The sequence below is a fragment of the Micrasema longulum genome, unplaced genomic scaffold (genome assembly GCF_059751315.1).
Source record: "Micrasema longulum isolate JH-2025_06_02 unplaced genomic scaffold, ASM5975131v1 h1tg000322l, whole genome shotgun sequence".
Taxonomy (NCBI): Eukaryota; Metazoa; Arthropoda; class Insecta; order Trichoptera; family Brachycentridae; genus Micrasema; species Micrasema longulum.
The window spans coordinates 412,179-427,131 of record NW_028277526.1 but is presented as its reverse complement, the minus strand read 5'-3'; the positions used below and the strand labels follow the sequence as shown (position 1 = coordinate 427,131).

The window sequence follows — 14,953 nt, the reverse complement described above, 5'->3', positions numbered from 1 at the left end:
GTTGTGTCGTGAAAGCGTGTCAAAACCGTTCGGATAAACGTCAAAAAGATGGTATAACTTTTCATTGGTAAGTAGGTACCTAGGTACTTGTTTATGATTGAATTCTAGAGCTTGAAAAATTTAATTTTCAAATACTGAGTTTAAGTTGGTACCTAGGTACTTGTTTATGGTTGAATTCCAAAACTTTAAATAATTAATTTTCAAATATAGATTTCACTTTGCAAATGTCAAACTCTGCTCACCAACTGGGGTGCACCTTATTTAGGAACGCGATTTTCAAAAATGTATTGAATGTCAGTCAATACTATTTTAGTATTATCAAATATCCAATAAAAATAATTAAATGGGTAGAAATTATAAGGAATTTAAAGAAATAATCTGATTGGGAAATAGGACTCATTTTCGTCTGATAAAATTTGTCATTTGAAGCTCATTTAGTATAGCACAGTTTAAACGCTGAATATGAGGGAGAATGGAGTTTAATTTTTTCGCTTACAACTTCAATTTAATTCACTGAAATATCAAAACATGTTAAAAAAATAACAAAATCTTATGAGTAAAATGTTATTTTGCTCTAATTTATAACTACACCGCACGTTTAAACGTCACATTGTAAAATTTCAACATCTAAATTTAAAAACCTTAAATAATGTTTCTTGATTTACTGAATTGCGCTATATACGAAAAGTAATGTGTGTCGATTTGAATATATAAACATCTATACCAGATTTCTACGGCTGTCAAATCTGCGCTCGCGAGTGTCTAGCCATATAAATATTTTGAGGGGTAAGTAGGTCCTTTTTTCTATTTCTACATTTTTTATTCGTGAATTCTCTTAAATGTTATTTCTACATTTTCAATAGTTATAGGGGGCTGCTGCGTCCGTTCTTGGACTTCAATGTTAGTTATAAAATCAACCACCTTATACATAATATTCTTCTCAAGCACTTACTCTCAAAACTCAGAAGTTTGGTGTTTTGAGCTTTGGTAAGGTGCCAAGATTCACACCCATATAGGAGAACTGGCATTATACAAGAGTTGAATAATCGGCATTTCGTTTTGACCGTGTAGGTATAGACTTGAGTTCCAGACAACACGCATCATGTTAAAAATTGCTCCAGCAATTCCTAGGCGGGTTGCGAGCTCTTTATGCATGCAGCAAGGAACAGCACATTATAACCGGCGGATCGGAACATTGAATTCCACTTGTTCCTGTATCGATGGTACATCAATGAAGCCATTTGGTAAATTAAACATAAATATAGAGTCAATGTTATTTCTACGTTTTTGTAGACTTGTGATTTTTAACATTGACTCCATTTCTCCGTAAGTGTAGTCTCCCCTCTCGAGGCCGATCATCCATGCTGCTTTTCTTAGCAGAGAAATTGTCGACTTCTTGGACTTCCAAATGTCCGTGAATAAAGTTTTTCATTGTAATTCTATTTTGGGGATATTTTTACGATAGGCTAAAGTACGCAAAAAGTCATTATACTGTTTTTATTTCGAGGAACACATAAATCATTCCAAGTTGTTAACTCAAAGATGTTATTATCCTCAATAACACATTTTAAAATTTTCGTTTCATTTAAAGAGATTGTTTCCGCTTCTTCCAGTAGAGGTTTCAGCCTAAAATGCACAATGTGTAGTTTTTGTTACCAAATTATAAGCAATCAAATTATGTCAACTTAGTTTTCGTTGACAAAATATCAAAAAATAACTAAATGTCTTTGGCATACCAATGCCCTAGCATTCAATTACATTTTCTAAGTCAAATCTTTAGTATAATCTAATTTTATAATCCGCCGAAGGTGCATTTTCCAAAAAAAAGTAAGTACAAACATAGTACCTACCTAATAATAATAATAATAAAAAAAAAAACAACAACCCTTTTTTTTAATGACATGTAGAAACCAAAAAAGTACACTGCAATACAAAATCAAAAGTAAAACTTTGCCAAATAAAAAAAGAGAAAATTATAGTTATGTTACATTAATAGTTAAGAGTAAAAATATGCATAAAAAAATAAAATAATCAAAAATAGCATGAAAAAAAGTAAATAAGAAGAAAAAAAAGCAAATTTTTAATATACATATTTGTTAATTCTTACAAAAAAAAATGGCATTAACAAATTTATATTTAAGATAAATAATTAGAATTAAATTAAAGTAAGTGTATAAAGATAATAACATACATGGTACACATACTAAAAATATTAGAAAAAATAATTTCAGAAAGAATATAATATACAATAATACAAATCAAAAACAGAAAAAAATTGCATAAAAAAGATTGTTTTATAAGACTTTTACGATTGGCTTTAAACAATGCATTTAGAACGTTTTAAAATGAATAATGGTTGTATTAAAAATGTCTATATCACAAGTAAATTTTGTCGGCTAAGGAATATAAACGCGGAATCGGAGAGATTTAGCGTCGTAATTTGATTAATCATGCTTATTGGTGCAGGTACTAATTTTCTGTAATTCGGATTTTGAAACACCCGAATCAAATGATTGATAGGTAATACTAAAGAACAATTTGATTTGTTAGTAGGTAGACGATAAGTCGCGGATATAAGTCGCGAGTACACCAGGCGGTGGATGGGCGCGGGCGGGGAGGAAGTGCCATAACTGACACGATCAACACCCCGTGTTATTATATCGCATTACGAACAATTCGTCGCCTGGCTAAACTCTCGTGCAAACAATATCCGTCTGAATAGTTTCAGGCATTTTACACGTCTTTTAACGCAATTTTCATATACTCGACGATAAGTGTTTGCGAAATGTTTATCCCTCCGCGGAAGGATGCAATTCGAGTTTTCACACGATCGTGTTAAATAAAACGTAAAGCTATCGAACCTTTCTTGAACATGTGAATCCGAGGAAATCCAGAAGGCGCTCAGAACGGTCTCGGACGCGGCTGAGTGGTGAGTGTCGAGGGCCGCCGACACTGACCCTGCGCTCGGGGTTCGTTCCCGGTGGAGGCGCACTTTGCACTCTGAAGACGGATCACTGTGCCACTGTTCGCGGATCACCGATGCACCGCCACATCCCAGAGGCCGACTGGCTCGTCGATCTATGGATGTGTCGAGCGTCGAGTCGGGGCGACGCAGCGCTCAGTCCGGCACCGATCTCGGATATTTGCCGTATCTTTCCTCTGGACTGACGCTATTCCGGGAGGCATCGAAAGTTTAGCGTTAATAATAAGAAGCCGAATGACTAAAATTGTTCACGGCGGCATAGCGCACGTACGTCGATTTGGTTTCGGAGAAAGGGTATTTTTGGGAAAAAAAAACCATACTCAACCCTCGCTCGACTCGCGATAAAGGCGGTTTTGCTTTGCCGCTTCTTCGCCTTTTTACTAAAACCGGTCGCCATGATTTACTCGGACTCCGCCCACAATTTTCTATTGGTCGGACGCCGTTCGTTGAAATAAATAGAAAAATTATACTAATTCTGTATCTGTAGGTGCTTATATCGCGGATTCGTCGTCCTTATGTACCACATACGCGTATGTGATGTGTGCAGGTACATACATGTACTCGGCATAAGCCTGGACAATAATCATGGGAATAATGGACTTTCCCACTGGCATCGAGCGAAGTTTAATATTTATTCAAACATATGGAAATACCATCAACTTGATGTCGTCAGTACGTATTGTAATCAAAGCTAGTAAGATTTGCTTCTATTCAGTATATAAAGGAAATAAAGTGGTTTTAGTAATAATTTTAAATGGGTGAGTAAGGTTTTTGGTCTATTTTTTTTATCCTAACCAATGTTAAAACACCATTGGTTGTAACTTTAGTAGGTACCTATTTCAACTATGTGCAAATAAACCTTAAATTACCTACTTAGATTATTGACATTTATTTGTTATATTTTACACTTCACAATTCATTTATGCATTGTATAAATCACTTTTAACTTTTGAGTTATTTGTCGACCGGTTTCGAGGTTACTTTCTAATCTTGGGACTTGAACTCCAACTGAATTAAAAAATCAACGTAATATGAGCCGCTATTTTTTAAAATGGAAAAAGTACACTTTTGAAAGAAAAAAATATTTAAAAGTAATTTAGGAAAAATATTGATATCCTCTTTTTATATTTATAATCATACATACAACGGACCATTATTTCTTTCTAAATTGAGCCGTTTTTTTTTAAACGTGGAATAAGTTTTTTCACATGTATGTCACGATATTTAAGGGTACCTAAGCGTTTAAATTAATTGAAAAATATTTTCGAAAGTTAATCGATTCGGGCAACATTTTTATCACTATAATTTCTTAAACTTTAAAATGTAAAAATGATTATTAAAATTGGTAAAAAAATAAACACGTTTTAACTCCAAATAGACTTATTTTACTTTCAGTAGTAATATATTGTAAAAAATAAAAACAAGAGGAAAATTTAGTTTACATTTTTTTAACAATATTTTGAGTTTGTCCAAATTTTTGTATGCATGTTGTAATTGACAAGGACTGGATTCAACTCCCTGTGGAGCTGTTTATATCAACATATTACAACAGAGATGAAGAACATTTAAGAGAAGGTAATATATAAGTCTAGGCATCTACAGGGCTTATGACCTGTCAATGGCTGGTTTAAGTGGCCACTTTACACACTGTGTAACATTCACCAATCTGCCTATATTTGAACATCTATATTCCTTCAATTATTTCATCTGTTGATGTTTGTGAAGTTAAAGAGCTGAAACCTTTATTTACGCGGGTGAGATTTATCTAATTGAATTATTTCACCTACATACTAGGCAACGCCTCAGGCGTTTGGTAGTTTGGTGAATGTTACACAGTGTGTAAAATGGGCACTTAAACCAGCCATTGACAGGTCATAAGCCCTGTAGATGCCTAGACTTATATATTACCTTCTCCTAAATGTTCTTCATCTCTGTTGTAATATGTTAATACATTTTTTTACACATTGGCTTTACTAAACTGATTTTTTTAATGTAAAAAAAAATAAATTTAATAATGCGGATATAACACATGTGAAATATAATTACTTCGTCAAGATAACCAAAAATTAACTATTAAAAATAAAATAAAATCTCCTCCACAGTTAGCATAGTGTTTTCGTGGTAAGGTGGTACCTACGCAAGGCAGTAAACTCGTCATATCGCTGTACATATTTCTCTCTCGTTAACGGTTATGACGTTTTATACAGTGGCAACATAGTAGTCTTGCTGAGATGTTTAGGTCTTCCACGTTTTCCAAATAAAAATTATGTTTGAATATCATGTTCCATATAGTGAAAAATGTTCAAACATTAACAAAATGGTGAATGTTATAAAGTGACCGCTGAAACCAGCAAATGTACAAACATGAGCATTAATTTATATTACTAGCTGACCCGACAGACGTTGTCCTGCCCGAACGTCGGCTTGCCTTGGAAAAATACTTTTCATTGATAATTAGGTACCTGGATACTTGTTTGTGATTGTCAATATTAAAACAATATTGAATTTAAGTAGGTACTTGTTTATGGTTGAATTCCAAAAAATAAAATAAATGTTTTTTCAAATATGGCATTCTTTTTGCAAACGTCAAGCTCCGGTCGTCTCACCAACAAAGGGGTGTACTTATGCAGGAATACGATTTTTTTTAATGTGTTGAATTTAATATTATTTTAGTATTACGAAAAATCCAATAAAAATAATAAATGGGTAGAAATTATAAGGAATTCAAGGAAATAATCTGATTGATATCCACCAAAAACAAATTTTGTTTGTAAACATTTAAAAACAAACTTTTTTTATTCACAAAAAAACAACATCTTTACATTTTTTTGCGAATGCATTCTTCTCGAATGCAACCCTGGTAGATCGATGAATAAAACATTTATGCTTCTAAGTTCTTTTTTTCATATTCGATTGAAGATTTTAATATCCACGAACACGCCCAGCGCAAAGATCTATATTTCTCTGAAAACCGCACGTAAATCGGTTAAGCCGTTTAGGAGGAGTACGGTGACATCACACGAACAGAGGAATTATATATATATATAAAATATATCGATAGTTCAGTTTCATACAGAGATAACTAGAAATTTCTAGTTTTGAGTGATGGCTGACCAAAGTTTTGACAGATCTAAACTGATTTGCAACAAAACATTATTTATATCACCCTAAGTGAAGTATATATGAATGTAAATTGTGAAATACATGCACAATGGTTTCTTGTTTCTGGAGTAAAGTTGTTATGCAAATTATCACAACGTTTTAATTAGTTATGGAGCTGAGAGATTGGTAAGTTTATTTCTATCCATATGGAAACATCTGTCTTAAAAGAGAAACATTTACACTTTTAACAGTTACACATTTGTATAATTCAAAGGGGGTGTTATTTTAACTTAATGAATAGAATAAGTTGAAACATATTTTTTTTTATTATCCCTTTATGTAGGTAACTGAGCCATCGATACGATTTGTATAATTTACAATGTAATTCATTTGAAACTAGAGGTAAAAAAAGATAAGCTTTCCTATGAAGAGAAAAACAGAGTATCAAAACTTGTTGTACAGGGGGTTGAAGCTGTACAATGAGTCACTTGAAGAAATAGAAAGCATAGAAATATTTTTTTAAAATTAAAATAAAAAATCGTAATGTAATAAGAAGTTTATATAAGTTCTTATAATTTTATGAACTAACTAATTTAAGCGTAAATAAATCAATTTATTGTAGTGCTTTCACATTTACAAATTACGCTGACTGTGTATAATTTAAGCTTTTAACCGAGTTGCGCAGTTCAAACGGGTGCCCCGGAAGACATCGGACCCTCCCGGCATCGACATGGTGAATGTTATCGTAAATGCCTAGACTTCCATATTCCTTCCTCAACTGTAATATACATCAATAGAGTGTTTAAAATCAATTAAGCGCTATAAATCATGCCTACACAAATGTACAACATAATATTTGATGTGTCTTTACACTCCTTAATTGGATGTCCCTTTTCGAAGACGCACTTTATATGACACACAAACATTAACACACAAACAAACAAACCATCACGCCGTTTCCCCGTAGGGGTAGGCAGAGAGGATAGAACGCCATATCACTCTATCTTGGCCTATAGACCTCGCTTCCTCTACATTCATTCATTCATACATCTTCTCGAGCACGCACGCCGATTATTCCTACTTTTGACATGACCATCTTCAAGTATTTGATGGACTTGATCGTGCGATGTCTTTCTCGGCCTTCCTCGTTTTCTGCATCCATCAACATTCGCATCGTAGACCCTTTAAGCCGTTCTTTCGCTGTCCATTTGCTCTACGTGTCCAAATGATTCTAATCCGATTCTGACGATAGTGCATGTCTCAGCCTTACACACTTTACGGATCTCGACATTTGTGCACCTATCATACATCGTTTTACCACACATTCGCCTGAGGGATCGAAATTGGACAGCATTCAACCTACTTTCATCATCATTTTTACAATTCCATACATGAAACGAGTATAATATTGTTCTTTCATGATGATTATACTAAATTGTTTCGTCTGCGACGGCTACTACTACATATCAAATCACTTACATATACACTGAGAAGCACTTACTAGATATGCAATATAAATACTGCGAGTATATTGACATATGATGAATGTACACAAGGAACCAAGGTAAAGCATCTCGGCACTGATCTGTGTGTTGGAATCCGCAACGCGTTCGTCTCTCATACCAGGTATCATCAAGCCATTTTGTTTTGTCGAATTATTTTGTTTTCAAAAATAAAATCTACAATTTATATAAAAGGCCGTGTTGATATGTGTGTTCTCGGTGGACTAAATAAATTCTGCAATTTTTTTTAAAATTATGTCCTTTGGCATAGGCATTTTTATAGCTACAATATCTTCAATTTAATATGCAAAAATAAAGCTAGGAGCATAAATGTTTTATTTATTCATCATCAGGGTTGCATTCAACTAGAACTAAAAAAATGTGAGAATGTTCAAAATAAATAAATAATAAAATAGTATACAAAAAATATTGTATTTGAATATTTACAAACAAATTATAAACACGTACCTAGGTATCTACTTAATTCAATGTTTAAAAATGAGTTATTTTAAGTTCTGGAATTTAATTATAAACAATTACCTACTTTCCAATGAAAAGTTTCACTATCTTTTTTACTACAATATTTGAGTTTGTCCAAATAAAACAAGAGACAGGATTTCACCATCTGTTAATCTTTTTTTACGTTTGTCGGAACGGTTTTCACACGCTTTCAGGACAGAATCAAGCACTTTGATTTCGGATTCAATGTCAAGGTCACGTAAAAAGCCGGCTGGCGGTTAAAGAACGACTATATAAATACGCGTAGGGTACGACTGAGCGTTTAAGCATGATGCCTAAATGCTCTAATTTTTCTAAGAGTATTTTATGGTTGACTGTATCGAAAGCTTTCTTGAGATCTATAAATATACCAGCAGTATATTTACCCTGTTGCCAGAAGACCAGCTCGTGCTGTAAAGAGTATGATACAAGTAGATTCATTCTTATTATTTGACCAATTTATTACCAATCAGATATGAGAAGAAATTGTGAAATGGAAAAAATCGGAGATTGCAAAAAAAAACCAAAACAATAAGCTTAAAGCATCAAATTTGGTTTACCCACATAATTTTTGCATTTACATTTACATTTTCTTTTGCACCACAGCAGGCCAGGAGGCCTAATTACAGTGGTGAATTACATCACAGAGTACCCAGGCTTGAGAAAAATCACATTTTAATTTTTGTGTTCTCACCGGGAATCGAACCCGGAACCTTCCGTGTGTGAGTCAAGCGTCTTGACCACTACACCACGGAGGCCGCCAATTTTCTTGTTATGAGGAGGGGACAATGAACCCAGTATCAAAGAAACCGCATATGACTGAATTTTATAATTGTACACAAGGTGGTGTAGACACGCATATTTGACTAAATAACGTGCTCTGTAATGTCACGCAGCAGAAAAATCATTTGTCGACCGATGTGTATTTTCTACGGCATGTTAAATATCTACACAAATTTTCAGGGCCAGACCGTGAAACTTGAGAGAAACATTCCTCATGGTAAGCTTTAAAAAAATACTTTTTTTTTCCAAGTAGTCATTTAAAAAAAAAAAGTTATGATTTCAAAATGGAGTAAATCCTTAATTTCTCGGACCAGCATCCCTTCCGTAAACCCCTACCCATCCCCGACAAAAAAATAGGGATAAAAATGTATTTTACCAACGAAGCAATACGCACTAGACGCGGACAAGGGAAGCGGCTGGGTAGAAGGGGTAGGTGTTTGTGGAGGTACTGCTAGTCCGAAAAATGAATGCTTTTTTTTCCATTTTGAGATTATAGATTTTTTTTCTTTTTAAATGACTTTTTGGAAAAGTTTTATTAATTTTTTTTAAAGCTTACCATGAAGAACGTTCCTCCGAAGTTTCGCGGTCTGCCCCTGAAAAACTGTGTATATCGTGTTTTAATATCTACCTACTTAATTTATTACTATAGTAGTTCTACAATGGGACAGAATATGAGTCGTGATTTTATAAAAAGTTGCTTTCGCAACTTGTAGAACTATTGCTCAAAATCGATTAGAAATTCGCACAATGCCAACGCCCATGAATAATAAAATTCAAATTTAAAATCTTGAATTTCATTAATATTGATTATGACTATTCAATAAGTTTAATTCAATCAAAAATCTTCGTTTTCCGACGGTAAACAAAATGTATCTATATAATATATTTTTTAATACATTTTTTACACCTGACAACTAATAATATATACAGTGGTGCCTCGCATAACGAACGCCTCGCACAGCGAACGCTGCACACAACGAACTTCCTTTTCGTTCATTTCACGATTCATACAACGAACTTCGCTTCACACAACGAACTTCGCTTCACACAACGAAGTCGCCCACTTCACACGATCACTGCCGATTTATTGCATCCTTCCGCGCAGGCAGTCGTTAGTCACTGAGCAGTACGCTTAACTTAGGCACGTGTCGCAGCAATCGTTGAAGAGGATGTAGAGGAGCTTATTGAGGAACACAAAGAAGAGCTGACAACTGAAGAGCTTTAAACACTTCTGGCCCAACAACAGGACAATGCTCAAAGGGAAGCGTCATCTGATAACGAGGAGCAACAATCAAACAATCAACCAATTCCAACTGCTGACATCAAGAACATCCTGGTCAAATGGAAAGCAGTTCAGGAGTTTACCAATGCCCACTATCCGGATTCCGCTGAAGCAAACAGGATCAACGACCTGTACTCCGATACTCTTGTCCGTTATTTCCGGCAGATGTTGAAGAAAAGAGAGAAACAAACGACTTTGGACAGGTTTTTCACTGCACCATCGGCCAAAAAGCGGAAAATGGACGAAGATGTGCAAGATTCGATTATTTCTTAAAATTAAAAAATGTGTGTTTTTTTCATTATGTTTTTAGATGTATCTAAATAAAAATAATAACAAAAAATTTATCTTTTTTTTATGTCATCTTACCATATTTTATGCTACAGAACGAATTATTTTTTTTAACATGTATTGTTATGGGAAAACGCGTTTCACATAACGAACTTTTCGCATAACGAACTTGCTCCTGGAACGAATTAAGTTCGTTGTGTGAGGCACCACTGTATATGTGAATGTGTAGATTAGTCAATTTATTACACGACTTGGAATTCTTTGGGATAGATCTTCCGCCTTTTCGTAGATCTCTTCGCGACTAAACAGTGAGGGATGAAGTTGGATTGGCATGGTTTAGCTCAAAGTTTTAGGTCTTTCGTGTTTTTTTAATATATTGTATACGATTATTGCTTTGCCCTTGTTTGTCTTTACTAAATAGTTTTATGTTCTTTTTGTTCAGTTTCTTACATTTATGTTTCTTCATGTAACTGTTGTAGTTGGCTTAGGCCGTAGATATAATAAATAAATATATGTAGGTAGTTTTGGTAGTCGGTAGTACCAAATATTATTTAAATCATTTTCACTGAAATATAATATATGTATTTAATATTTTAGATGAGCTCTCAAGGACAAAATCTATTTTCAGGAGAGGAGTTGAGGAATGGATTTTCCTTATTGGGAGGGATTTAAAGATATACTTGTATGTCTGTGTTAACTTATTTCTCGTCCTAACTCAACACAGGACTTTTAGTCTCGTGGAGTTGGGACTTTTGTCTAAAAAACTGTGTAATAAAACTTATAAATAAATAAAAAATATATTTAATAATCCATGGACATCTGAAACGTTCGACCGACCTTTTTTTAATAATAGTTTAAGGATGTCCAAATCAAATCTTTTTAGACAAGAAGGTACTGGAGTTAATCTAACTTTACAGATATGTCAACAGAGATAGAGACAACTTTTTTAGAAACAAATACTCATCCACATCAACAAATGTTTCAGAGCTTTTAATTAAGAAAAATTAACTACACTAGAGTAGTTGTCACTTAAATCTGTCAACAACTTTTCGTCTTGCCTTCGTGTAAGTAACGCATCTATAATACAAAACTGGTGTATCAACGCAACGCAACGCCCCGGTTCGGGGGTTGGCTGTCTCTGACAATGGCGGCGCATGTTCCACAAGTTGCGAGGTGTTAATTGGTAACGGAAATAGTCAACAATGGGGCATGGGACTAACTTAGTGACTTGTGGACTGGAGACTTAACTGGACTGGACTGGACTTGACTTCACCCCCCTCTCCTGCCGCTTTTTTTGTTAATGTTCAGAATTGAGAATACATTTACCTGCCTTCTTAATTTGGGTGATTCCCGATCACTGAACGACTTGAAGAAATTTAATGGTAAATTAATGTTTCTTTTTTGGGTGATGCCGAGTGTGTCGGATTTGTTCCTACGTTTCGGCTACCATTGCTGGAGCCATCTTCATATATGTGTTTATGTACTAGTAATTTGTGCCGTATCGCAATCGGTAGTAGGCACATTTCTATTCGTTTTTGTAGTATGAAGTGCTGGGAACTGGTTTTTTTCTGAATCTAATAGTATTATGTGTATCTGGATTGTCTTTTTCCTCCACATATGTATCTATAAAGCCTACCAGATTACGGAGAGCTACTTCGGGCACCTTATTTGTTAGAAAATTTGCATCTATTATTTGCATGTGGACGTCGCGCCGCTAAGGAGACTCATACATCATCATAATTCCATGTCTGCTCCCTAGTTGGAGCATACGGAGCACGCGGAGATCCTCCAGGCATCTCTGTCGACTGCCAGTTCCTGCGCATCCTCTCGAGTCAGGTTCGCGTCCCGCGGTTCTGACGTGAACTGCCGGCGAGCAGTCAGGAGTGGACGTCCGGGACGTCGACAACCTGACCAAACCTGGCTAGCGTGGTTAAGGCTCTCAGGAGCCATCCGCAGGACATGGCTGAGCCAACCGTATCGCCTTTGCTTGGTGACAGCTGTCACCGGTGTTTGCTGCGTCCGTTCTCTTATTACTTCATTCCTTACAAAGTAAAACTACCGCACGCCCGAGATTCTTCCGAGACGTCTATTCTCGAAACTCAGAATTTTGATGTTTGAGGCCCTAGTGAGGTACCACAATTCGCATCCGTAAAGGAAAATAGATGTTATGAAGGCGTTATATAGGCGGCATTTGGTTTTCGTTAAGTAAATATGCGATCTCCAGACAGCCTTCATATTATTGAATGTGGCGTTTATTTGACTTATACATATAATATTGTGTCCTCATTGTGCGCTATATTGTATGTGGGAGGCAAGCTTGCCTCTATAGAGCAATAAGTGCACATTTTAATTAGGTTCATAATGTAAATGTGTGTAAAGTCTGTTCATTATTACAAGAATTTCTAAATAAACAAACCAACCGCGTGATACCTGATGGAGAAAAGCCTATTTTACAAATAGCATCTTAATCTAAGCGGCACGGTAAAATTATAGTGGACTGATATTTATCAGATTAGTTAGTACTTATTTAGATTTTATAATATTTAAAAAAACACCTCGGTTAATATTTTATTTAAAAAAAAAAAAATATTGGCGTTCTTATAATTTACCAAAATATTTCAATTTTGGTGACCATTTATAAGGAGTTGTAAATAAAAAAACTTATAATTAGAAATCAAACACTGATTTGAGTCTACTGAACACTTTATTTTATTTTTACAAATATAAACATATAAAAATTAAAACTTCGTGACAACTGTTTCGCCTTATTAGGGCATTTTCAAACGTCAGGTTGTCACATTCGTTTGAAAATACCCTAATAAGGCGAAACAATTGTCACGAAGTTTTTATTTTTATATGTTTATATTTGTAAAAATAAAATAAAGTGTTCAGTAGACTCAAATCAGTGTTTGATTTCTAATTAAAAGTTTAAATATGGAGTTCTACAAAATAAACACCAAATCAATCAATACAATGAGTTGTAAATAACTCACTATTAGAAAATGGAAATCAAGTTGGGTTCGAGTGGGGTTCGAGACCCAAACCTCTGATCCGTGAGTCCGAAACGCTAGCCACGGGACCACAACCCGATTCAAATAATATAGTAAAACTTAACAAAATATATTTTATTGATAATTTTATAAAAATCATTATTTAAATTTAGCTAGTAGTAATCAAGCTAAAATCCTGCAAAAGGACATCGAAAGGAGATTAGTCGGTGTCATGGTGGTCTGGTTATTGCGTTTGCCAGACATAAAAGAAATAAATTATTGTTAAACAATAAATATCGATCCACCGTATAGTATTTTATTCATGCCGTGGTGTGAAATAGGCCAAGCATGGGATATCACGCAGTGGGCTACTGGTTTGCACGTGCACAGAGATCCAGTCTCTGTGAATGTTCGGTAGGTGGATATTGGATATAAACATTTGAAAAAAAAACACAATTTTTAGACAGACATATATTTCTCCGGAGAGCCTAAATGAGGTTTGCCTACTTTGCGAGACGTCAGGTTCTTGCGGTCCTGGGCGTCCGCGGCTGGCCTGACTTGGGAAGCGCGCAGGAGCCGGCCGCTGACATGACGGCCCGGAGTGCATTGCAGATAGGAAAATTATGATTTCGTCATCACATTGATATCTGCAAAAGCTAGATTTTTATTATCTATTTATTTACGGTTCCATGAATCTTTTACATAATTACAATAAAACCAGTGAAAAAAAAAGTACAAAAAGCATAATATTAAAAAAGAACAAAAACATAGAAAAAAGTATGCAATAGTAAACAGTATTTATAATAATAAATAAAAAAATAAATATGTTACAAACATAAATATTTACCTGTAAAAAAGAAAGGTAAATTAAAGAAAATAGCAGTTTTATAATTAAGAAAGATAATAAAACAGAAATATTTTTTAGAAAGTGCTTTTAAAGGATAATTAAAAAGTTTACATCGTGGTATGTATACATATTAATACTAAAAACAATATTTTTTTTTTAAATAATTAAAAACACAAGAGTAAATAGTTAAAACGAAAGTAAAGAACTAATCATTCCTTGAATTTGCAATTATTAATTATCTTTCAAAACCCGGGACTTGATCATCAGCGGCGTGGTATAAAATAAATCAAAATCATCATTGCATTGATTTGCAAGTCACTGCATGCGAATAATTGGTGAATTCAGTGAATAATTAGTACCATGATGATGACTAAAACATAAAAAAATTGTCTTATTGGTCTATGTGGAATACGAAAGTTTATTAAAATGAACAGTTCTGAGCAACCTATTTTATTATTATAAACAAGAGGTCATTTACTGTCCTCCTACTTGATAGTAACGGTAAATTAAAAATTTTAATTAGTCATCAGGGATTTATAATTTAGTTTTGACACAGGTAGAACTAATATTAATTTAATGTATTTTAAAAACTTTCTTTGTACTCGTTTAAGATCTTATGGGTTGCAGTAATAAGCGGGACTTCAAACTGCAAATGCATACTCTAGCTGTAATCTTATA

The 14,953-nt window shown here is 34.3% G+C and overlaps 1 protein-coding gene across 1 annotated transcript in view; it reads right to left on the bottom strand.

Moving 5' to 3' along the window:
• byn (T-domain transcriptional activator brachyenteron) overlaps nt 1–2,988 on the bottom strand; it is a 32,624-nt gene extending 29,636 nt beyond the window's left edge. Inside the window, exon 1 of the mRNA XM_088224990.1 lies at nt 2,862–2,988. Within this exon, the coding sequence (XP_088081116.1) occupies nt 2,862–2,874 (13 nt within the window). The 5' untranslated portion in view covers nt 2,875–2,988. The remainder of the gene's footprint in view (nt 1–2,861) is intronic.
• Between the last annotated feature and the right edge of the window lie 11,965 nt (nt 2,989–14,953).